Source organism: Uranotaenia lowii, chromosome 1 (genome assembly GCF_029784155.1).
Source record: "Uranotaenia lowii strain MFRU-FL chromosome 1, ASM2978415v1, whole genome shotgun sequence".
Classification (NCBI taxonomy): Eukaryota; Metazoa; Arthropoda; class Insecta; order Diptera; family Culicidae; genus Uranotaenia; species Uranotaenia lowii.
The window spans coordinates 188,379,223-188,402,847 of NC_073691.1; the positions used below are offsets into that span (position 1 = coordinate 188,379,223).

General features: G+C 34.4%; 1 protein-coding gene across 5 annotated transcripts in view; it reads left to right on the forward strand.

Moving 5' to 3' along the window:
* The window catches only part of LOC129740513 (serine-rich adhesin for platelets), a 420,359-nt gene that overhangs the window by 322,657 nt on the left and 74,077 nt on the right, over positions 1 to 23,625 (forward strand). For all 5 annotated transcript variants that reach the window (XM_055732213.1, XM_055732228.1, XM_055732220.1 and 2 more), the window contains exon 5: positions 6,665 to 7,008. In XM_055732213.1, the coding sequence (XP_055588188.1) occupies positions 6,665 to 7,008 (344 nt within the window). The remainder of the gene's footprint in view (positions 1 to 6,664; positions 7,009 to 23,625) is intronic.

The following is a 23,625-nucleotide window of genomic DNA, read 5'->3' on the forward strand; positions in this document are numbered from 1 at the left end:
TTGTCATTTTTGTCATTTTTGTCATTTTTGTCATTTTTGTCATTTTTGTCATTTTTGTCATTTTTGTCATTTTTGTCATTTTTGTCATTTTTGTCATTTTTGTCATTTTTGTCATTTTTGTCATTTTTGTCATTTTTGTCATTTTTGTCATTTTTGTCATTTTTGTCATTTTTGTCATTTTTGTCATTTTTGTCATTTTTGTCATTTTTGTCAATTTTGTCATTTTTGTCATTTTTGTCATTTTTGTCATTTTTGTCATTTTTGTCATTTTTGTCATTTTTGTCATTTTTGTCATTTTTGTCATTTTTGTCATTTTTGTCATTTTTGTCATTTTTGTTATTTTTGTCATTTTTGTTATTTTTGTCATTTTTGTCATTTTTTGTCATTTTTGTCATTTTTGTCATTTTTGGCATTTTTGTCATTTTTGTCATTTTTGTCATTTTTGTCATTTTTGTCATTTTTGTCATTTTTGTCATTTTTGTCATTTTTGTCATTTTTGTCATTTTTGTCATTTTTGTCATTTTTGTCATTTTTGTCATTTTTGTCATTTTTGTAATTTTTGTAATTTTTGTAATTTTTGTAATTTTTGTAATTTTTGTAATTTTTGTAATTTTTGTAATTTTTGTAATTTTTGTCATTTTTGTCATTTTTGTCATTTTTGTCATTTTTGTCATTTTTGTCATTTTTGTCATTTTTGTCATTTTTGTCATTTTTGTCATTTTTGTCATTTTTGTCATTTTTGTCATTTTTGTCATTTTTGTCATTTTTTTTTTTAAATTTTCGTCATTTATTTCATTTTTTGTCATTTTTTGCAATTTTTGTTTATTTTTCATGTTTTGTATTTTTTCTAACATAAATTCTAGTCTTTTTTCACAAATTAATCTCTTTTTGTTTGATTTTCCCTGGAGGTTTTCTGATAAAAAAAGGCTGGTTTTTTTTTCTCAATGATTGCCTTCGACAGAACTTTTGATTCTCAAAACTAATCGCAATTTGCAGGGATGTTGAAATTTCACCGGAATAAGCAAATGATGCTGTTGTTTGCCAGGCAAAATATGTTTTCTCCCAAGACAATATCGGGCTACACACGCACTCAAACACAATCAGCAGGGAACAATGTCTCTCCTGTAACAAAAGCAATCTTGTTAATTAAACCAACATCGCTCAAATGTTTGACAGCAGCAGGTCATGTTTGGTGCCCGGGGTCTTCTGAATTCCGGGCCATCCATCTATGGTCGGTCATCCATTGATCAGACCGATTGCTAGCTGAAAGACTGAGACGGAAAACGTAGGTTGAATTTGTGTTAGCCTTAACTCAACTGCAGCCGGACCATGATTCAAATCATCCCCCCTTACCCCTTGAGGTTGTTGCATGGGCGCTCGGCTGGTCTCAAGCTGTCTGTTTGCAGTTGGTTTTGTTGCACCTGTCCGGTTGTTGCAATTTAATAATTACATTCTGGACAGTGCGACTGTACTTATACTGACATGTCGGTGCGAGACAGTATTTGTGTTTCTGCAGACATATACCGAGATTTGTTTTTCCAATCGTAAGGATGGCCTCGGAGGTTTTGTGAAGAACTTTTCATCGTAGGCAGATCTGCATCAAGCAGTTGTCGTTGTCTTCATTCAAAAGCTACAGTTGGAAGTAGTCGGTTCAATTGGAACAACGTCATCAAGCAGCAAAATTTACCCAAACAAGTTCTTTCAATGCATCTCAACTTCTAAGGATGATGATGATGACGTTAGCAAGTTGGCATACCTACTTTTCTTCTGTTGTTGATGTATTGGCAGCAGGGCGTTCGTTGGCTCAGCATTCAGCTCATGTAAACTTTGTGCATAAAAGAACATGTTTCTCGTTATGGGTGCTTGTTAGTTTTCTTACGTTGGAAGTAGGTTCAACATCTTGGAGTTTTCTTACTCCTTTCCTTGAAGATATGCTTCTTTGTGGGTGAGTGCGAAAGTCGTCTGTTCAAACTATCGGAGAAGTTACCGCAAAATGTGCATCTTGTTGTGGTTGCCAGATTCATAAATGTATCTAGTTACTCGTTCTGTTGATTGACGCTTGAAGGATTATATTGGAGATTTTAAAAATCTGTTCCAACCTCCCCTCAGATTTAATTTAGAAAAAAAAACATTGATTCATTTTGCATTTGATTCAACTTGGCAACTATTGAGTTTCTCAGGCTGAATGGATTGGTGTTCTTGACGGGGGGTAAACAGCTAGTTGAAATACATTTCAGCATCTTACGGATTCATCATCTGAGCCGAATCTCTGCTTCCGTTGAAGGAAGTTTGCCGAACGAATAGCTACGAAAGCTGTCAGTTTAGGTTGAAATGCAGCTCCAGGTGACAGCTGAATGATTGTAAGTGTGGATGAGTGTTGCTATCGAGAGCTTGAAAAGCGTATCAAAATTTAAGCAATCGAAATTTGAAATCGCTTTACCTTTTTTTTAGAATATTTTTTTCAAACTTGATTTCAACCTCAAGCCACATTTACGGCCGGCTAAATCTTCCCCTAACCAAGATGTGGCACCGCAACGAGGCACACGATGATGGCCATTAATTTTTCAACCATCCCTAATAACCCATCACGGGGAAGCCTCGGCTCTTTTGATGCTACCAAGAGTCGTCTGCTCGAGAGCCACTCTTCTGCCTGGCACTCCAACTCGAGAGCCCTGGAAGATAGATATACAAAAGACAACCCCAACCGAAGAAGCACCACACAATATTGATTATTAATTAAACCCTTAAAATAGATAATGGTGCTTGATTGAAAAATCTGCTTCCACACTTCCGCTCCGAAGATTTGCCGGAACCGGAAGCTGATTGTCCCCCCATTCCACCTTTACTTTTCACTGCAGAGACTGGTTTCAATGTCGTTGTCACGTTTACAACGCTTTTGCTCAGCTGATGGAGTTGATGAGTCGTCTATCGGAGGGGAAATCTTGAGAAGATCTTTCCTTTCCCATGTTACTTTTTAAAGGATTCGCTTCACCGAGAATAAGACTACGACCCGATGACGATACGTAATTAAAACTTTAATTAATCTATGGCTTTCGAGGAGGTGGACCAAAGAAGAGAAAACCGAAGACGATGTGCGGAAGTCAACGATAAAGAATCCCAAATGGATGGGAAAGTCAGCGGCTTTTGAATACGGATTGCTACCTTAAGAAAGTCGAGAAACTGAGCTTCTTGGCGACAGAAACTTGCATTAAACAATCATAAGTGCTCTCTTGTAAAAGAACATTCATACAGCAGCATCAAGTTACTTCATTTTGTTTTCGAATCTTATGGTAATCCGTCAATAATTAATCTTATTTAAATTGAAAAAATTAAAAAAAAAATTCTAAAACCAATGTATTAAACATTAAAAAATTGTTGAATTATTTGCTGCTTAGGTTTTTTTCTTAGCCAAGAATGTTTTTGTTATACCTAAAAAGTAGACTGAATCAATTTAGGGTCATTTTTGAATTTCTCAAACCCTGGGGTCGCAATAACTCCGTTTTGGTTCCAGACTCATTCATTTTTAATCTTAAAGGATTATTGAAAAATAAACACCATTTGTGTTTTTTTTCTGTGGAACTTAACGTGTTGATAAATTTAGTGCCAATAATTCCTGAAAATAACAACTTTCTCCAAGACCGTAGCTACGTTTCTTATCAGGTAAAAAAGTTAATAGATGTTTAATAGTGATGTGTCTTTTGGCATTGATAAAAACAATCAATTTAACTGACATCACTGCTGGTGCCTAGCAAAGTATTGCTTTGAAAAGTAGTCATGTGCCCTATTTCGCTGGCACCAGCAGTGATATCAGTTTGATTGATTGTTTTTCAATGTCAAAAGACATACCCCTATTCAACTGCTAATAACTTTTGGACTAATAACATTTGAAGCTACGATCTTCGACAAACTTGTTCGGTGGATATTTTTTTCAAAGAATTTATAAAGAAAGCAGGCTCGGTTCCACAGAACAAGCTAAAATGATGATGATTTTTAAGTATACAATACATATTCAATTTTCCATACAAACACAAAAGTTCAAATTTGTTCATGAAATCAACATTTTAAAACTCTGCAAAAAAAACCCGGATGAGTTTTGGACTGAAACGAAGCATTTCAGATTCCAGCGTTTGAGAAATTCGAAAATGAGCCCAAATTACAGATGGCCCACCGAATATTCGGCGCCGAATGCCACCAAAAATTGTTAAGCCATATATTCGGCTCACAGAAAAGCTTGAATAAGTATTTGCGTGAATACTTATTTAGAAAGTCATATAATGAGAGATCTGTCAAAATGATTGTTGATTACAGGTTAACTTATAAAATATTCTAAAGTAATGTTGGGAAAGCTACCTGTAGAAGTGAGATGAAGATGAGATGAGATGAGTGAGATGTAAAAAATAAATTATGTTAGCTGTCAATAATTTGTATAAATTTTTTACTTCATCTTAACCTTCATTCATTCAGACAGACAGACAGACAGACAGACAGACAGACAGACAGACAGACAGACAGACAGACAGACAGACAGACAGACAGACAGACAGACAGACAGACAGACAGACAGACAGACAGACAGACAGACAGACAGACAGACAGACAGACAGACAGACAGACAGACAGACAGACAGACAGACAGACAGACAGACAGACAGACAGACAGACAGACAGACAGACAGACAGACAGACAGACAGACAGACAGACAGACAGACAGACAGACAGACAGACAGACAGACAGACAGACAGACAGACAGACAGACAGACAGACAGACAGACAGACAGACAGACAGACAGACAGACAGACAGACAGACAGACAGACAGACAGACAGACAGACAGACAGACAGACAGACAGACAGACAGACAGACAGACAGACAGACAGACAGACAGACAGACAGACAGACAGACAGACAGACAGACAGACAGACAGACAGACAGACAGACAGACAGACAGACAGACAGACAGACAGACAGAAAAATTGATTTATCCATCACAAAGGATCGCTGTTCGGTTTTCCCTGAAATCATTGAAATGAACTTCTATTTCAAACTATTTTTTTAATTCATTTATTCAAATCATCTTGAAACTAATTACACATTTAGGTTACAGTGGACTGTACATTTTGATTTTCTTACGAACTTTTTCCCTAACATATATTCGAATTACAATCAAAATACTTTTCAAGTAATTCCCTGTGATTCCACCTCAATTCCTGAATGCTTTTCTGGAACATATACAAATTAATATTGGAAATTATTCAAAAACTGCAAAAAAAATGTTTTCAATGTGAGCAAATTTTTGATTTTTTTTACTATAAATTTTATTTGTAAGAATATTATGTAAAATAATAATAAAGTTTTCTCAGTTTTATATAAGACTATTTTAAATTACAAGATACATACTTAATTTTCAAATTCAAGAAGTGTACACATCTATTGGTGAGAGAAAAGAGCGAAATCATAAGTTTGAATTCAAGATTGAAGAAATTTATGTGCGTAAAGTCTAGCGCGAGAATAATATCGCAATTAAAATATTATATAATAGTTGTGTTTGGCTGCACTGAAGATAAATAAAATTAAATTAATTTCGATGGAGACGTTTGTTATTTTGGCAACACTAGGCAAAACAAGCAAACACAGTCAGACATTAATCTATTCTTGTGAGCGATAGACGTGTCTGAGTAGACTGAGTCGATTTCGGGTCATTTTTGAATTTCTCAAACCCTGGGGTATAAAAAGTCTCATTTTGGTTCAAAACTCATCCCTGATTTTTTGCAGAATTTTAAAGTAACGTTTACATGAGTAAATTTGAACTTTTAGGTTTGTATGGGAAAATTAAATATTTTGTACTGAAAAATAATCATCATTTTTGTTTCTTCTGTGGAACCGAGCCTGTCTATGTTTCATGTGTCAATTAATAAATTCTCTTAAGGAAATTTTTCGCTGAACAGTTTTGTCGAAGATTGTAACTTCGTATATTATTAGGCAAAAAAGTTACTAGGTGTTTAATGGACGCATTTCTTTTGGCAAGCTTTACAAATAATTCAATTGACATCACTGCTGGGTGCCTACCTAGACACTGTATGACATCTCTTCATGCAATACTTTGCGAGGCATCAGCAGTGATGTCAATTGAATTAATTGTTTATCACTTCCAAAAGACATACCTCTGTTAAACAGCTAAAAGCTTTTTGTGAGGGGATTGGGGGATTATGAAAAACCAATCAAAATTTTCAATGAATTGAAACAAGTTATACAAAAGTTTGCATGCTACGAACTTTCTTAGATTTGACATTGTACCGAATAGAATACAGTTGATGATAGAATTCCTAACTTCAACAGTTTATCTTTTGCTCATTCAACTGTTTGAATTTTCGATGAATTTTTCAAATTTTCAAATAAAATACTTTTAACTTTATTTATCCCCCCTCAGAAATTTTCGAAAAAAAATCGAACAACAACGAAGTTGTCGTTAACAAACGAAGAATTTTATATTTGTTTTGGATTTCATATATCTTTAAAATCTTGTCAAAACTTCTGTATTTCTTTAAAATTGTTTTCTTTAAAATTGGTATCGAAGTCTTCAATTTTTCCTACGCTAGCTTTTAAATCGTAACCAGTTGAGCTCTTCCTTCAATCTTCTATTTTTTTTTCCTTCCATTTCAGGTTCCAAAGCGGACAAATTCAACGGCTTCGGCATTCCGACGACCGTTTCCCTCCAGGTGACTGCCGCTTCCTCACCTTCACCGAGCAGCAGTCCCAGTTTAGCGAAAACCCATCACCAGGTGATGGTGATGGCGGCATCTTCCGGAAGTGGGGGCCACAATACCCGAAGTGATAGCACCAGCAGCAATTGCAGTAGTTCCAGCAGTAGTTCGAGCAGTTCCAGCAGTTCCAGCAGCTCCAGTTCCAGTAGTTCGCCCAGTGGACTTCCGACGGCTGCCTCGGCGGCAAAAAAGCCGAGACCCAAAACGGCTTCCCCGACCCGACATGGACCGCAACAGTGCCAGGTAAGGAAGTTTTATTATTATTATTATTATTTTAAATGGGTTGTGAAAAATTGATCGGAGCGTATCTTCTTAGAAGAAAAAATCAATTATATGATTTTAATTTAATATTGAATCTGAATCTTGAATCTGAATCTTGAATCTGAATCTTGAATCTGAATCTTGAATCTGAATCTTGAATCTGAATCTTGAATCTGAATCTTGAATCTGAATCTTGAATCTGAATCTTGAATCTGAATCTTGAATCTGAATCTTGAATCTGAATCTTGAATCTGAATCTTGAATCTGAATCTTGAATCTGAATCTTGAATCTGAATCTTGAATCTGAATCTTGAATCTGAATCTTGAATCTGAATCTTGAATCTGAATCTTGAATCTGAATCTTTAATCTGAATCTTGAATGTGAATCTTGAATCTGAGTCTTGAATTTGTATCTTCAATCTAAATCTTCAATCTGAATCTTTAATATGAATCTTCAATCTGAATCTTCAATCTGAGTCTTGAATCTTAACCTTAAATTTTGAATCTTGAATCTTGATTCACAACCTTTACAATTATGAAATAAAACTGATCTCATGTTCTTGATGTTTAAAAGAAAAATTGTGGAAACTTGGCAACCGCTCTTTCGTCTGTCAAAAAATCCTTTTGAAATGTTTATGTTCCCGGAGGCAAATTCATTTGATATAAATACTGCGTTTCGGTTGACCTTTTGAAACCATCAACCGGGGAAAAGCATTGCCTTATGAATTTGTGCGAAACGGAGACGAATGGGAACGGTTTGTGGCCACGGAGAAATCATCCCCCCTTACCGGGGAATGATTTGTGCTGCTGCAATGAATCTTTTGGCGGCAGCAAAGAGTTGATAACGACTTGAACTTTTATCAGATACGAGGCATCGAATCAGTCTAAGAACGAGAAGGGGGAAGCATGTGTGTGATTCTATGTGCATAAAACGGTGGCGCTGGAAGTGAAATTGAATTTTCCGCGTCAACTGCGAGCGGAGTCTCATATGGACTGATTTTGAAGGTGGAATGTTTCAAATTTCAGAAATCAGATATCCTTACTTGAAGTCTTAATTTTAAATCGGAATCCAAAAGGTTAATCTCAAATGGTTTGATACAGTTACCCATTCTTTCCTTATAATCTCAAAAGCTTTGAAAAATTTTGTTTTTTTCTTAAAATTTGTGCTAACATCATTCGCCCCAATTCCAACTGTGTACTACTCCAGTGTTTTCTATCATTGAGCGACATCTCCATCGATGGTTTCACCAAATCGTTCAATCTGCTACCGCGCTAGTCTCACGCAGCAAGGAGCCGGGATCGAAAAGCAGAAGGTATCAAATCAACCATACTCATCGAAGACTATTCTGGTTTTCGAGAGCGATGATAAAGAAGAGAGGAGGGGGCTGGAGAATCGCAAGCGAAGGGGTTTCAGACACAGAGATGTTCGAGATCTGAAGCATCAACGATCATAAATTGATTTAAAACCGTTTTCCGCTTCAATTGGAAGGATTTTCGCACTCGTCTGCTGGTATCGAACTCGTAGAGAACCGCTAGATGGAGTAAGGGGGGATGAATTCGAACATGATTACCCACATCTGCCTCGTTGCCGAGTTTTTTTCTTTCTTCCGATCTGCTGTCTTTCAACTTATTGGTGGAACGTCGATGGAGAAGATTGCTACCACGAGAAGAGGTAAGGGGGGATGAAGGGCTCTGGAATGCAGTCAATTTTGAGAGGAATTTTCCTCAACGATAAAGTAAAGTCTGCTATCGGAGAAGTTATAATTTCTGGGAAGTCCTCGTTACTTAGGAAGGACCAATAAGTGATTGAAATTCTTTAAAGAAATTTAATCTAAAGTTTGATGAGCTCTTCTCTCGAGGCTCTCTTCCCGTTGCCGGAAGTTCGTTCGGTTTGAGTCTCTTTACAATCAAGGATTTTGAATATTTGCAATTTGTTCAATTAAATTGCATTCAGCGAGCTCTCTTTTTCCCAAAGAATCTTTATGAGGAAGTTTTCCCCGATAGAGAACGTCCGACGAGAGCAGATTTTCTGCCAATTTTCTCATTTATAATTTAATTGATAAACATCAAAGGCAGAAAATTGCACAGAACCGTAAAGTTTTTTGCTTGCTTTCGGGAGAAAATCTGTTAGCAGAACTTGGTCCAGCTAACCACGTTCGTCTTGGCCTTGGTCGTCGTCCACATTCGATATCAGGAACGAAACCGGCGACGACGACCAAACAGTGAAAGAAGAAAAACTTGCGCCAGATGTGACTTTTCGTTGTCTCACCATAGCTCGCCAAACAAGCTCTTTCTTTCATGAGTGCGATTTTATTGTGTTCCGGAATTTCTTTTTTTTATTTTCTGCCTTTCGGTTTAGTAACTCAACAGTTGTCAGCTCGACAATAATCGTTTGGTTCCTGTTTCTTGTGAACGGAGGTTTTGTTTTGTTCTTTTTCTTATTAGATCCCATTAAGGTCTTAGAAGTTTGTGGTTGATTGAAAAATAAAACTTTATCAAATCAGTGCTTTGTTTTTTTTTTGCAATAAGAGAATATAAAAAAAATAGCAAAACTACCCATTGCAAAGCACAGTAATCCCTTCAAAAGTACTTCCTGTCTCTTTTCAAATGGATAAGCTTCTCCTGTTGAATCTAAAACTGTTTCACAAACATCACACAGGAACCGCCCCCCTACTCGGCAGTTCATATAAATAGCCGGGGCCAAAAGTGTGGGAGTAGATGTTAGGATGGTTTTAATCAACACAACAACAACATCAGGTGAATAAATTATGACCGTCGTAAAAATAAACGATAAAGGCCACCGGAAATAGTCGCTGTTGCAGTCGATTAAGTGACGCCACGCCACTTATTCGTGAATTGATTGACTAGCTTAGCGACAGCGCAGTGACACTGGAGAAAACCCAATCCTGTCTATGGAATGTTTTACAGCATGGTTGGTCAACATTTTAAACAGGCGGGCCAAATTTTGGAGCTAAGATAGGCAGGCAGGCCACACCACAAATTTTTTTTTAATATTCAGAGCAAATACATGAATAACTGATATTCAATGATGGTTTAATAAATTTTTGTTTTTTGGCAAGTTGGACCTTTTTGTTCTTAGCCGTCTTACGACAACCATAAATAATAATAAAAAGAACAAAAAAAATATTGTTTTCATTTGTTTTCTTCCAAAAATATAAAGGTATGTATGAAAGACAGATTCATAAGATTTGGTACAAATTTCTACTGATTCTACTTGGATTGATTTAAAAAAAAATTGAAAAATAATTGAGAGCTTGTTTCTCAGACCAAATTATTGTTTTCATAACTAAATTAGAAATATTTATCCACTAAGATAGCATCCGTGTTTATCTAGACCAAATTGTATATCGATATATTTGGAGCACTACTTCTGTCAAATGTATTGCTGTTTAATTTAAGGCTCGAACTGTTCTCTTGGGTTAATTTGTGGCAAAAAAGTTTAATAGCGTGGGAATTTCAATCTTTATTATTGTTTTTTCGTGGTCTAACAGTTTTTCAAAACATAAAAATTCATCACTTCTGTATCCAGTTGAGCTGTCTTACTTTTCCTTAAAAAAAAATGTGATGATATGAAAAAGCCTTAAAAAAAGTTCAACTCACTATTAAAATGTACGTACTGCTTTACAAATGCCCATTATAGTTGCCGTTATTTAATTGTCAGCGCTGCTCAAAAAATGAAAGATCAGTGGTATTTTTTGCAAACAAAGTTGTTTAGCAATTTATTTTTAAATTAGAAATCCAAAAGTTAACCAGACCTCCATTATTGATAGTTTCAAAACTGAACTAACTTGAACAATGCAAAACGCAGTCTTAAATGAAACGCAAACTTTAAAATCGGATTTTCAAACATCCCAACAATTCTTGTCTTCAAAATTTGACAATTTTTTAAAATATGTAGAACGAAAATAAAAAGTGACTGAACTAAAAAAAAGCAACCATTTTTGCTCAGCAAAGTTGCAAAGCTGAGAAATCAGAAAGTGAGTACAAATTAAATCTCAAAAAATGACAACAATCAATTGTTCAGAACAATGATTGTTCTGATAGTGTCCAATACTTCACAACATTTTTTGGGAAGGATCGAGAAAAATCCAGAAAAGTCCCAGTGGGAGACCCAAAAACAGCTGAAAATCAACCATTTGACCAAAGGTCACATGGGAAATCGTTTAAGAAGGCCTAGAGAACCCAATAGTGAGCTAAAACTTTCATGAAAGTGAAGATTGTTGATTTCATGAAGTGAGAGGAATTTGAGAGGTTGTTTCTAGCTCTACCCGGAAATAATTATGAGGAAGTGATTAAGTAGTCATTTTTCTGACTGGTTCGTCTAGCTGACTCATAAATAGAGTTGACTTCATTTTTACAAGATAGAAAAGCTGCTCACTAGCAAAATAAACAGAATACGGGGGTGAAGTCGTGCGCAAAATATTTGGACTGCTTGTGGAGATGTATTTTGAAAAATTTCGTAATGGACAGCAACACGAACTCTTTAGCGATCATCTAGCTGGTTTCCAACCAGAAACTTTTCGTTGACAAGTCTCGCCTGTATTTCTCGGAGATAAACAAGCAAAGCATAAAACTCTGTTTAAGTTGGATCTGGAATCGTGCCATTACGCAAAAACGGTGGCGGAGTGATAAAAAGTGAAATATGTTGTTTTCGTGCCGAAGGAGAACAATCGACTCAATTTGTTATAACTTCTACCAAATTCAAAATTTTGAGTTATTTTGAAGGTCAAGCTTAAAAAAACAAGAAACGTAAACAAAAATAGCCTTGATTTGAAAAAAAATGGTGGTTCATAAGTAATGTCCAAAAATAATAGTCGAAAAATTTCTTCATCGGACGTTATCTCAAAAAACCACTTGACATAACCTCACAAAAATTTGCATATGTAAACATTATGTTACCAGGTAACTTCGCTGAAAAATTCATCAATCAAAATAATAATACTCATGGTTTATGTTCTTCCTTTCATTGATTCTCATTTTTTCTAAAGCTTTGCATCTTATTCAAAAAGTAGTTTTTTTTCAAATTTTGAGTGCGTTATTTTAGATAGTTATTTTTAAAAATTTGCACAAGTTTAAAAATCATGGTTTAAAAACAATTTAAAAAAAACAAAGATCGATTTTTGATACTGATGGCACATTTTTAACATGTATACCTAAATGGAATAAAGGTTTTAACAGTAGAATAATAACAACGGTTCCCAATGCTTTCGAACTTTTGCGAATGTATCATCGAATATTTTATTATCTGACGGGTTTGTGACAAGCTTCTTTAATTTTTTCAAAAAAATTGCAAAATTTGTTTTTAAGTCGATATTATAACAAGGGACATCACAACTTAGACAAATAAATTGTTCTATTCATAAATAAAATGTTTTGATATTCCTACTTCGTACTACATGTCAAAGAAATTTTTATTTAATATCATATAACTCTCTCCATGAAGCCTATAAAAACTAGTCATAATTCAAACTAGTGTAATGCATCCATTTAGGAGCTCTCTTTGCTTTAAAAATAGTGGTAGGAGGTTATCAAGTAAGGAAATTGCATCTCAATACACATCTGTCATTCGAAAGTACAGTTAATGTGTAAAATATTGGAAAATTAAAAAAAAATATATGGATTAACTTCAACTGCACCAAGAAACCAAGAAAAATCCTCAACCCTTAACTAGATCTAGGGGTTCCAAGTGGTCATTCTGGAAAAAGTTTTGCGGGCCACAAAAACAGGTTGGCCACCCATGTTTTAAATAAAGCATTATAATCTAACAATCCAAACTTATGAAAACCTGTTGGACAAGATGTTGTCAGAAGATACAGCTATGATATTCTTAATAAAAGTGCAGAAACAGGAAAAAATCATTTGTGTAGCCTCAAGAATCCATGCTTCATGTCTTTTTTTATCTTAAAATAAATTATTGGCAGTTTTTTCAAAGAGTTACACCCATTCTGGGCTGATTTTTCGAGAAAATAATGATCCCAAGTTAGTTAGAAGAGTTGAATTCGCATGCAAAAAATGGGTTGAAGCAAACTTCTATGTTTGTGTTATGTTGTAGTTTTAACAGATATTACTCATTTCATAACAACTGAAACAGTATATTGAGTAAAAGCTTTATTAGCGCTTTTGTGGAGGTTTAATAGTGATTATATAGTGAAATAATAGAATGTTTTTGTGTGCCCCCCTCATGTTTGAAAAATGCCTCCATCCTAAAATAACAGGTTAAATAGAATAAATAAATAATTTTTATCATTTAACCTTCAAATCTAAGCTCTGGTTAACATCTTAGGAGAGATTTTAAGATCTAAAAACAGTTTTGATAAAGTTTTTCTCATCTATGAACTGCCTCCATAGTATGGCAACCCTAACTTTTGCTTTATTCCATAAAATTATAATACAAATAGATTTTTATAAAACTTCAGCTTTGTTGTACGGAAATTAATACTTTCTTTCAGTTTCAATTAAATTATACGGAAATATTGCCCAAAAACAGGAATTTCGTTCAAAACATAAATAGGCGCCTTTAGCCCGCACGGTTTGAGGTTCGGCATTTTAGACAACACTTATTATAAAATTGTTTTCTCGGAAACGGAAGAAAATTTTAACATAAAAATTACTCCAATGTATAGAAAACAGATGCCTGCACACGTGTACATAGTTTTTGTACACATATTCGATGTGATATTTGATTAAATCAGTGTTCTGCTTAATAGGCATATAGCCCGCTCCTCTCCTATTGACAAATCATGCTGAAAATTTGTGGCTAACAATTGCTCACCCAGACAATCATATTTTATCATCGTCTCTCATCATCCCCCCTATTCTGGTGTGATTTTTAAGCAACATATTTCACCCCATGTAAGCAACAATTTATTGATGATTGATTGTTTCCGATTTTTCTAGTGGTTAATCAAGAACAAAATGCAATGAATTTGAACATAATTTTTTATTTGCATTTTCCAAGAATTTTTAGTTTTGTAACTTCAATCAATTAAAGTAAAAACAGATGTCCGCTCATGTGTATATAGTTTTAAGACTCCTTTCTATTGGAATATGGGAGAAAATGAGTGCTTTCCTTAATATGCGCATATAGCCCGACTCTCCCCTACATGAGCAAGGTATTTTAAGGGCATCGCATCACATTTAACTCCTGAGATTGGAAAGAAAACCATATAACAAGACGCGTTTCTACCAATTTTCGTAACTGAACTAACAAAGTAGAGATGCGCGTTGCCTGGGATTTCTGAATTGCACTCGGACAACCCTGAAAACCTTCCAAAAAGTTACGAGGGACCTCATAAGCTCCACAGCAACAACAACAACAATTTAGCAACCGCGTACCCCGGACCAAGAGCATGAAAACTAATGAGTGTAATCTTGTGGAAGAATTAAAATTTAATGACTACTAATATTCAGGTTTATTCGTCGTGTGTCCATCCGTGTGCTCGGGCAGCCTTGGCAGCCAGGATTTGCGGTGGAAAGTCCGGTCCAACGTTCTTTGCTGCTGCTGCTGCTGCTGCTAAAATATGAGCCTTTCCTGAGCAGCGCTTTTGGCTGCTTGACCATCATCCGAGGACCTTGCTGCAATCCCCGGGAGCCCGTTCTGTTCTTTCCTCTGATGAGGGACTCCCAGGATGAACGAAGATCCTATTTGTGTACCGTCGTAAATTTTATTGGTCTTTAGAGCAAATTAAAAGAGATTTTCACCGGGAAGGGATGCTAGCTCTAGCCATTAATGGATAGATACACTCACACGTTCACAAACACACACACATGTACATACACAGACTCATTCGGGTGAGCTTAAGTGATGTTTATCGCTCTAAAGCTGCACTCAACAACCCCTTAAGCTCAGGGTTAGATCGGCCCCTAATTGTTTTCCCGGCATTTTGAAGACAAAACCACAATAAACTATTCCGAAGTTTCATGAGGAGAATTTATTTTGGGTTTCATTTTATGGAAAAAAGCCCTCAACATTTTTCAATCTCAATATTTTATGAAGATTTAGAAACTGTTGAAAATCGGTCTTTCTAAACAAAACAAAAAATGGAAAAGAAGACTTGAATCTGTTGCTTAAAAAGTTCATCGGGAAAGGGAGGATGATGAGAGCCATTGATAGCTTTTATTTTATCTGGGTAACCGTTTGAAATCCACAAAACAATAATTATGATATCCAACACAATTTCAGTAATTTTTGGAATCTTTATTCAGAGGTATCCAAATTTCAAAAAAAACTTCTTGAACCCTCAATGAGTTCATGAAATCTTTAATTATGCATAATTACTTTTTTATAGACGCACCTTGAAAGCCCAGATAATGAAACTCCCTAATCAGGCCTTGAGTGTCAAATTGACACTCCTTGTTTAAAGTTACTGTATTTCTCATGTGTTTCAACCGATTTTAACCAAATTTATAGTTTGAGAAACCTGGTAACGTTACTCAAATATGATTTTTGAAGGTTATTCAGCTACAAATCTTCAGTTTTCCGTTATTCTAAGTCAAAGAAAAAAAAATCCGAGAAAACATGCTTCGGAAAAAAGACTGTAAATCTACTACGAAATGCTAAAAAAATGCACAAGAAAGCTTAAGTAAGAAGCAATACGTTACGTGGATATATTTTTTAATTTTTTTTAAGATCCTGTCCACAAAAAAAGTATAGACAGGTAGGGTTAAAACCGTACTTTTCAATAAATGAACTGACAAAATTGTTTTAATCACAGTAGATACACTTTTAAATGAGGATTAGAAACTTTACGTAGTTTGACACATTTTGGCATCTTTAAATTCTCCAAATACGAAAGATAGAATTTTAGACGAATTTTCAAAGGTACTTACCTAACAAAAATCAACTTTGCACGGGATTTTGAGAATATTAACGCAAAATTCAACAGGAAACATTTTTATCTATCAATAAGTTAATTTTTTTCGTTTATAATTGCAATTCAATAAGTACCCTAAAAAGTGAGATATTTATTCATAATTGGAATAAAAATATAGGAGTGATATAAGCTTTTTAATCTGTAATCCAAAAAAATCCAAGGCCGAATTTTTGCAGGTAGTTTAAGTCTTCAACTCTGATCGAACCTTAATTTTGCAACTTTGCTTTAGATTATAAATTTTCCTGATAAAACGGAAAAAAACATAAATTTGATGTATATTTTTTTTGTTTTAAAGCAAAACATTTTTGATTTTTTCAGAACACAAATGGATATTCGATTTCCAGAAATTTAACCCCAAACTTGAATTCTAAGGGTAAAAAAGAATTATGATTTCCAATCTTAATTCTAAAATTAATTTATAATAAAAATATGACTTCAGTCATCGAATTTAAACTCGCCTGATCGAACACACAAAATCCTGATTCGAATTTCGGTTTTGCATTTCAAACTTTTATGTTCAAATTTCATTCTTTCAGAATATGGAGAGGAAATATTTCAGATTACAAACCATTTTTAAAGATTTTAAATTTTTACTTTCTATTTAATGCAGAATTGGATTTAAAGAAAGCTTCATAATGCTGATCCAGAATTGAAAAATCTGAAACAATTTCATCATTCGCAAATTTTCCATCTGATTCACAAGTTAAATTACAAATAAATAACTGAAGAAAGTATTCACATTGAAAGCCAACAATTCTGAATTCAAATAAGAGATTTTTGGCTGAAAATTTTGCTTTTTGGCTCATAATTAGCTTGATTTATAACCTGGAACATAGATTCAAAATCGTTTTCAAACTCAGCTTCAAAGCACAGTTTTCAGATTCGGAATCAAAATTAAAAATTCAGATTCATATTCAAAACTCATTCTTTCGGAATATGGAGAGAAAATCTTTCAGATTACAAACCATTTCTAAAGATTATAAATTTTTACTTTTGATTCTAATGCTTGGAGTTGGATCTAAAGAAAGTTTCATAATGCTGATCCAGAATTGAAAAATCTGGAACAATTTCATCATTCGCAATTTTCCATCTGATTCACTAGTTAAATTTCAAATAAATAACTGAACAAAGTATTCACATTGAAAGCCATCAATTCTGAATTCAAATAAGAGATTTCTGGCTGAGAATTTCGCTTTTTGGCTCATAATTAGCTAGATTTATAACCTGGAACATAGATTCAAAAATCGTTTTCAAATTCAGATTTCGAACTCAGCTTCAAAAGACAGTTTTCAGATTTGGAATCAAAATTGAAAATTCAAATTCTTGTTCAAAACTCATTTTTTCGGAATATGGAGAGAAAATATTTCAGATTACAAACCATTTCTAAAGATTGTTAATTTTTACTTTTGCTGATCCAGAATTGAAAAATCTGAAACAAACTCATCATTCGCAATTTTCCATCTGATTCACAAGTTAAATTTCATATAAATAACTGAAGAAATTATCCACATTGGAAGCCAACAATTCTGAATTATAGTAAAAGATTTCTGGCTGAGAATTTTGCTTTTTGACTCATAATTAGTAAGTTTTATAACCTGGAACTTAGATTCAAAAATCGGTTCAAATTCAGATTTTGAATCTGAGCAAAAGGCAATTCTCAGATTCGGAATCAAAATTTTAAATTCAGATTCAGCTCGAAGTTAAGTCTTGATTATTAACAAGATTAAAATATCAATTTGAGAATTGCATTGATGATTTTGAGGATTTCAATTTGAAACACAAGCTAGAAGAAATCACGAATATAAAATAAAATTGGGGTTTTGAGAAACCTAGTTTTTATTATTTTAAAATCAACTGAGATTATATTTTACTGGTTTTTTGCTTAGCATTATTTATATTGGATTTTCTTCTTAAACAAAATTATAAACTAAAATCTTTATTTTAAACTGAGTTTTACAAGAGTACAGAAAAAATCTAATTGGAACCACAAAGTAAATGTCTTATTTTTATTCCTAATTATTTGAAATTTGTTTCTCTATGCACGAAATTGTCCTGTTTGTAGTTTAAAAGAACTAGCTCATTACTTTCAAAGTATATATATATATTTTTTAAAATGAAATCTTCAAATCCCTTTAAAAAGTTTATGAAAAAAAATTCGCAACTTTTTGGAATTATTCTCCGAAAGTTAGAAATTAAAATAAATACCTTACTATTAATGTAAAACAACTCAAATCTGAATAATTATAGAACATTCATTTTTTTCAACTAAGCTTTATGTATGCATTGTTCAAGCAAAAAAGTGATAAGAAAAAAATTGTCACCAAAATTCCCTCCCTTCTCCATGAGCATGTTCTTCCTACAGCTCTGGATTATAGATTTTTTTACTGAACCATTAATAAGAAATTTTAAAATTTCAAATTCGAATTTTCCACTTCCAATTTGTAAACTCAACTTCATTTAAGTTCCTAAATAAAATTAAAACTAAAAATCTGATTTAAATTCTCGATCGTTTTGAATAGAAATTTTAAGGTTAAAGTTTCAACTAAATTTTGTAAAATTATTTTCCGAAAGTTTGCTTCAATTAAATTGTGGTTTGGAATACTGGTTGAAATAATTTGTTCAAATTCAACAGGAACTGTAATAAAATAAGTTTAAAAATTATTTACAATCATAAAATCGAAGCTTGGTTAGAAATTTAAAAAAAAAGTATAGTCTAGTGATTTTATCATTCACTTCAATCAGAAGTATAATCGGAATGTTGAATTTTCAATCCGATTTCTTTAATTTGAATAAGAATCTCCGAAATAAATATTTAAGTTTCTGAAAAGTTCATATCGATATTCAAATAAAAATTTAAATTATTTTCTATTCAAACGGAAAATATGTGAGATGTATAATTTACCTGACTGAACTTAAAACAAACGTTTCAAAATTTTAGTACGAATTAAAAGTATTTCATCTGACCTCTCCGTAGACCTCAAAAACCCTGCACTGTTGCCAAGATTTCATCATTCTGGTTAGAATATTGAATTTGAAGCGCCCTCAAATTCTTAAATTTGGGTTCAATAAAAAACAAATTATGAACAAATGCTGAACCTTTAATTATTTGAAATTAGGTGAATTTTGTTGAAAATATAGGAAAATACTTTTTCATCATTTTCGAACTTTTCAAAAATTTAGGATCAAAATCATTTTTTAATTTTTCGAGAAAAGTGCGTTGCAAATAGGAAAGAATCTCTAATTCAACGAGGCATATTTTCAGAGGTGCGACTTTTTTTTGTCTGAACAAATAAAAACCATGCATAAAATTGTCAAATAACACTAGGGAACCGCATTTTGGTGCCATTGTCATAACAGTTTTCAGAAGACTTCGGCGTCAGGAATTCGAATCATTTATCACATTTTGTCTATCAGCTTTTGTTTTGATGATACGTGAAAAAATTTTAATATTGATCAATTTATAAGAAAATCGATAATTGATAATTGAGAAACCAACAAACCTACAAACCAAACCATGGAAAACCAAAAATGATTTTGAATCTATTTATATTCCTTCATTCAATCAAGGATTCAGATTCTGTGTGGATATTCAAGTTTCAAACATGTATATGTATAAAGATTTGAATAATTTATTTCTACATTTTGTTTAGATTTTAATAGATAACTTTATAACTTTTTGTAACATCACTGGGGAAAGTCTTAGACTAATTGAAATTGAATATTTTAACTCACTTTAAAACTTGGTTGAAGAATTCAGAACAATTTGACTAATACTTAAAAAAATATCTAAGATTCAATTTGGTTTAATACTTACTAAAACTTTTGTCAAAATGATCGCATTTTGCAGAATTGGAAAGAATAAACAATAAGTAAACTTCTATAACTTATTCCACTGAAGTCGTAATTACTCGTAGTCTAGAGGAAAGTTGATTTTTGAATTTTAATTTCCAAATCTTTGGAAAGTTCAAACAGTTTAACCAAAAAACTGCTCGAATATGCAAATTTTGTTTCCTTGTGTTATAAAATGTTTGTAAGAATTATAGACAGTAACCTGTGCGAAAAATGCTGCAAATAAAACACCAATTCAGATAATTTCTTTTAACATTTTTGCCTTTCTCAGCTTTCAGTTTTAAAACCACTACTTTTGGACGATTTGCTAGCCAAACGACGCAATTGGGGCAAACTGTACCACCACTGAATGCGTGTCACAAATTAATCATCCCCCCTAACCGGGATGGAAGCGTCATCGTCGTCTTCGTAATCTTCGCGGCCCACTAACTCTTAACGGTAGATTTACTATCGGTGGTGCCAAATTAGACACCTCCTTTCGAAACTGCCGCCCGAATTCCCTTACCGGGAGAAGGCCGCTATCCTTCCATTCATTGTTGTTGCTACCAGTCTCATCATCCCCCCTTACCCGAAGCAGGCATAAGTCGGTTGAGAACACCTTTCCCTACTTATATTTTTGGGCTTCGTCAGCAACAAACCATATATGGAGGTATAACGAAAACGATCTGCGGAAGCCACTCTTCTTGAAGAATTTAAATACCACCAACCAGGTTGTTAACTTTTACGGAAGCTTCCCTACTGGGCTGTATACCTACTTGCTTCCGGACGAAACCCCGAATGCGGGTGGTAAATTGTTGAAATTTTTGGAAAGGTGTGCAAATTCAAACCTCCTTACAATGCTGCTTGAGTTTTGCCGGGCACTTTCCTTTTTAGTGCAATTTATTCGTTGGTTTTGAAAAATTTTACTGATTGCAGCTTTTTAAAGGTTTTCCGTTTGATACTGTCATAAAATTCAGAACGGAAATTGGCTCTACACATTCAACTTTCTATTTTAAAAATTTTGAACTCAAAGGTCGACTTCATATACCCAATTTCGGAGAATCAAGACTTCATGAATCATCATACAACCGTGATTCCGGTTTCAATTTTCCAATCAACTGTAACCGAAGTTCGGGGGCTTCATTCGCCCGGAAAAACCAACCCTAGACGCATATCGGTTACGGGAAACCGGACTCGGATTGGCCGTTCGCATGAAATACGGGAGATTTTGCGCCCGTTTTGTTTAGGGGTTGGATGCACAGACAATGAATGAACCCGTCTTTTGGTCCGGAACTGATGGCCCTAAAAGAAGCGGCAGCTCTCAATGGAAAGTGCTTCTTATACCCAGTCCCTGCAAAAAAAAGGCATCCCCGACTAACACAGCATACACGCAGTAACTCCCACTAGCTGCCATTGTCCGATCCGAAGGCTATTAGGCTTAATGGTCTGGTTCATTAACTGGTTGAATGGGCACGAGAAGATGGTTCTTGTTCTGGAAACTAGGAGGACTCGGTTGCGAGACTGCCGGCCATCAGCAGCCCCCAACAGAAAGGTTGATTAGCCTTTTTGTGAATGGACGACGACGCGATAGAGAATCTGACCGGGAAGATTTGATCTAAGGCCATATCGTTATGACTACCGGATAGCTCTCTCGAATACCAGAGACAAGGAGATCCACGACGATAAATGTCGGGTGTTGTTTTCGCATCAAATTGAAGGTTTGATTATTCCCTGTCGTTTTTTTTCTCAGCTCATTTTATTTCGGGGGATCAGAAAATATGTTCTCGTACCCAGAAGCAAACATCATCAACATCGGTCTTAATTTCGTCCGAATTTCATCTAAATCCTAATTAATTGTCTCAACGTCTGTGAGAAGGCTTTGGATACAACCAAATTTGCTTCCGACTAAATGAACAAATGAATGCGAAGTGGGTAGGAAAGAAAACGGTTGCACATTTTTCATAATTTGAAAAAAAAAAAAACATCTGCAAACAGTTGTTTGAAACTGCTAAAGTTTTGATAAATAGACTTTCTACTTTCCTGAATTATAAAAAAATCACTGAATTTCTGTTTTTTTTTCATTTTAGTCACTTTTGTCAATTTTTTCAATTTTGTCAAATTTGTCAAATTTTCGACTTTCTGACTTTCTGACTTTCTGATTTTCTGACTTTCTGACTTTCTGACTTTCTGACTTTCTGACTTTCTGACTTTCTGACTTTCTGACTTTCTGACTTTCTGACTTTCTGACTTTCTGACTTTCTGACTTTCTGACTTTCTGACTTTCTGACTTTCTGACTTTCTGACTTTCTGATTTTCTGATTTTCTGACTTTCTGATTTTTTGACTTCCTGACTTTTTGACTTTTTCATTTTCTGAATTTCTGACTTTCTGACTTTCTGACTTTCTGACTTTCTGACTTTCTGACTTTCTGAATTTCTGACTTTCTGACTTTCTGACTTTCTGACTTTCTGACTTTCTGACTTTCTGAATTTCTGGCTTTCTGACTTTCTGACTTTCTGATTTTTTGACTTTCTGACTTTCTGACCTTCTGACTTTCGGACTTTCTGACCTTCTGACTTTCTGACTTTCTGACTTTCTGATTTTTGGACTTTCTGACTTTCTGACTTTCTGACTTTCTGACTTTCTGACTTTCTGACTTTCTGACTTTCTGACTTTCTGACTTTCTGACTTTCTGACTTTCTGACTTTCTGACTTTCTGACTTTCTGACTTTCTGACTTTCTGACTTTTTGACTTTCTGACTTTCTGACTTTCTGACTTTCTGACTTTCTGACCTTCTGACTTTCGGACTTTTTGACTTTCTGACTTTCTGACTTTCTGACTTTCTGACTTTCTGACTTTCTGACTTTCTGACTTTCTGACTTTCTGACTTTCTGACTTTCTGACTTTCTGACTTTCTGACTTTCTGACTTTCTGACTTTCTGACTTTCTGACCCTTCTGACTTTCTGACTTTCGGACTTTCTGACTTTCTGACTTTCTGACTTTCTGACTTTCTGACTTTCTGACTTTCTGACTTTCTGACTTTCTGACTTTCTGACTTTCTGATTTTCTGACTTTCTGACTATCTGACTTTCTGACTTTCTGACTTTCTGACATTCTCACTTTCTGACTTTCTGATTTTCTGACTTTCTGACTATCTGACTTTCTGACTTTCTGACTTTCTGACTTTCTGACTTTCTGACTTTCTGGCTTTCTGACTTTCTGGCTTTCTTACTTTCTGACTTCCTGACTTTCTGACTTTCTGACTTTCTGACTTTCTGACTTTCTGACTTTCTGACTTTCTGACTTTCTGACTTTCTGACTTTCTGACTTTCTGACTTTCTGACTTTCTGACTTTCTGACTTTCTGACTTTCTGACTTTCTGACTTTCTGACTTTCTGACTTTCTGACTTTCTGACTTTCTGACTTTCTGACTTTCTGACTTTCTGACTTTCTGACTTTCTGACTTTCTGACTTTCTGACTTTCTGATTTTTTGACTTTCTGACTTTCTGACCTTCTGACTTTCGGACTTTTTGACTTTCTGACTTTCTGACTTTCTGACTTTCTGACTTTCTGACTTTCTGACTTTCTGACTTTCTGACTTTCTGACTTTCTGACTTTCTGACTTTCTGACTTTCTGACTTTCTGACTTTCTGACTTTCTGACTTTCTGACTTTCTGACTTTCTGACTTTCTGACTTTCTGACTTTCTGACTTTCTGACTTTCTGACTTTCTGACTTTCTGACTTTCTGACTTTCTGACTTTCTGACCTTCTGACTTTCTGACTTTCGGACTTTCTGACTTTCTGACTTTCTGACTTTCTGACTTTCTGACTTTCTGACTTTCTGACTTTCTGACTTTCTGACTTTCTGACTTTC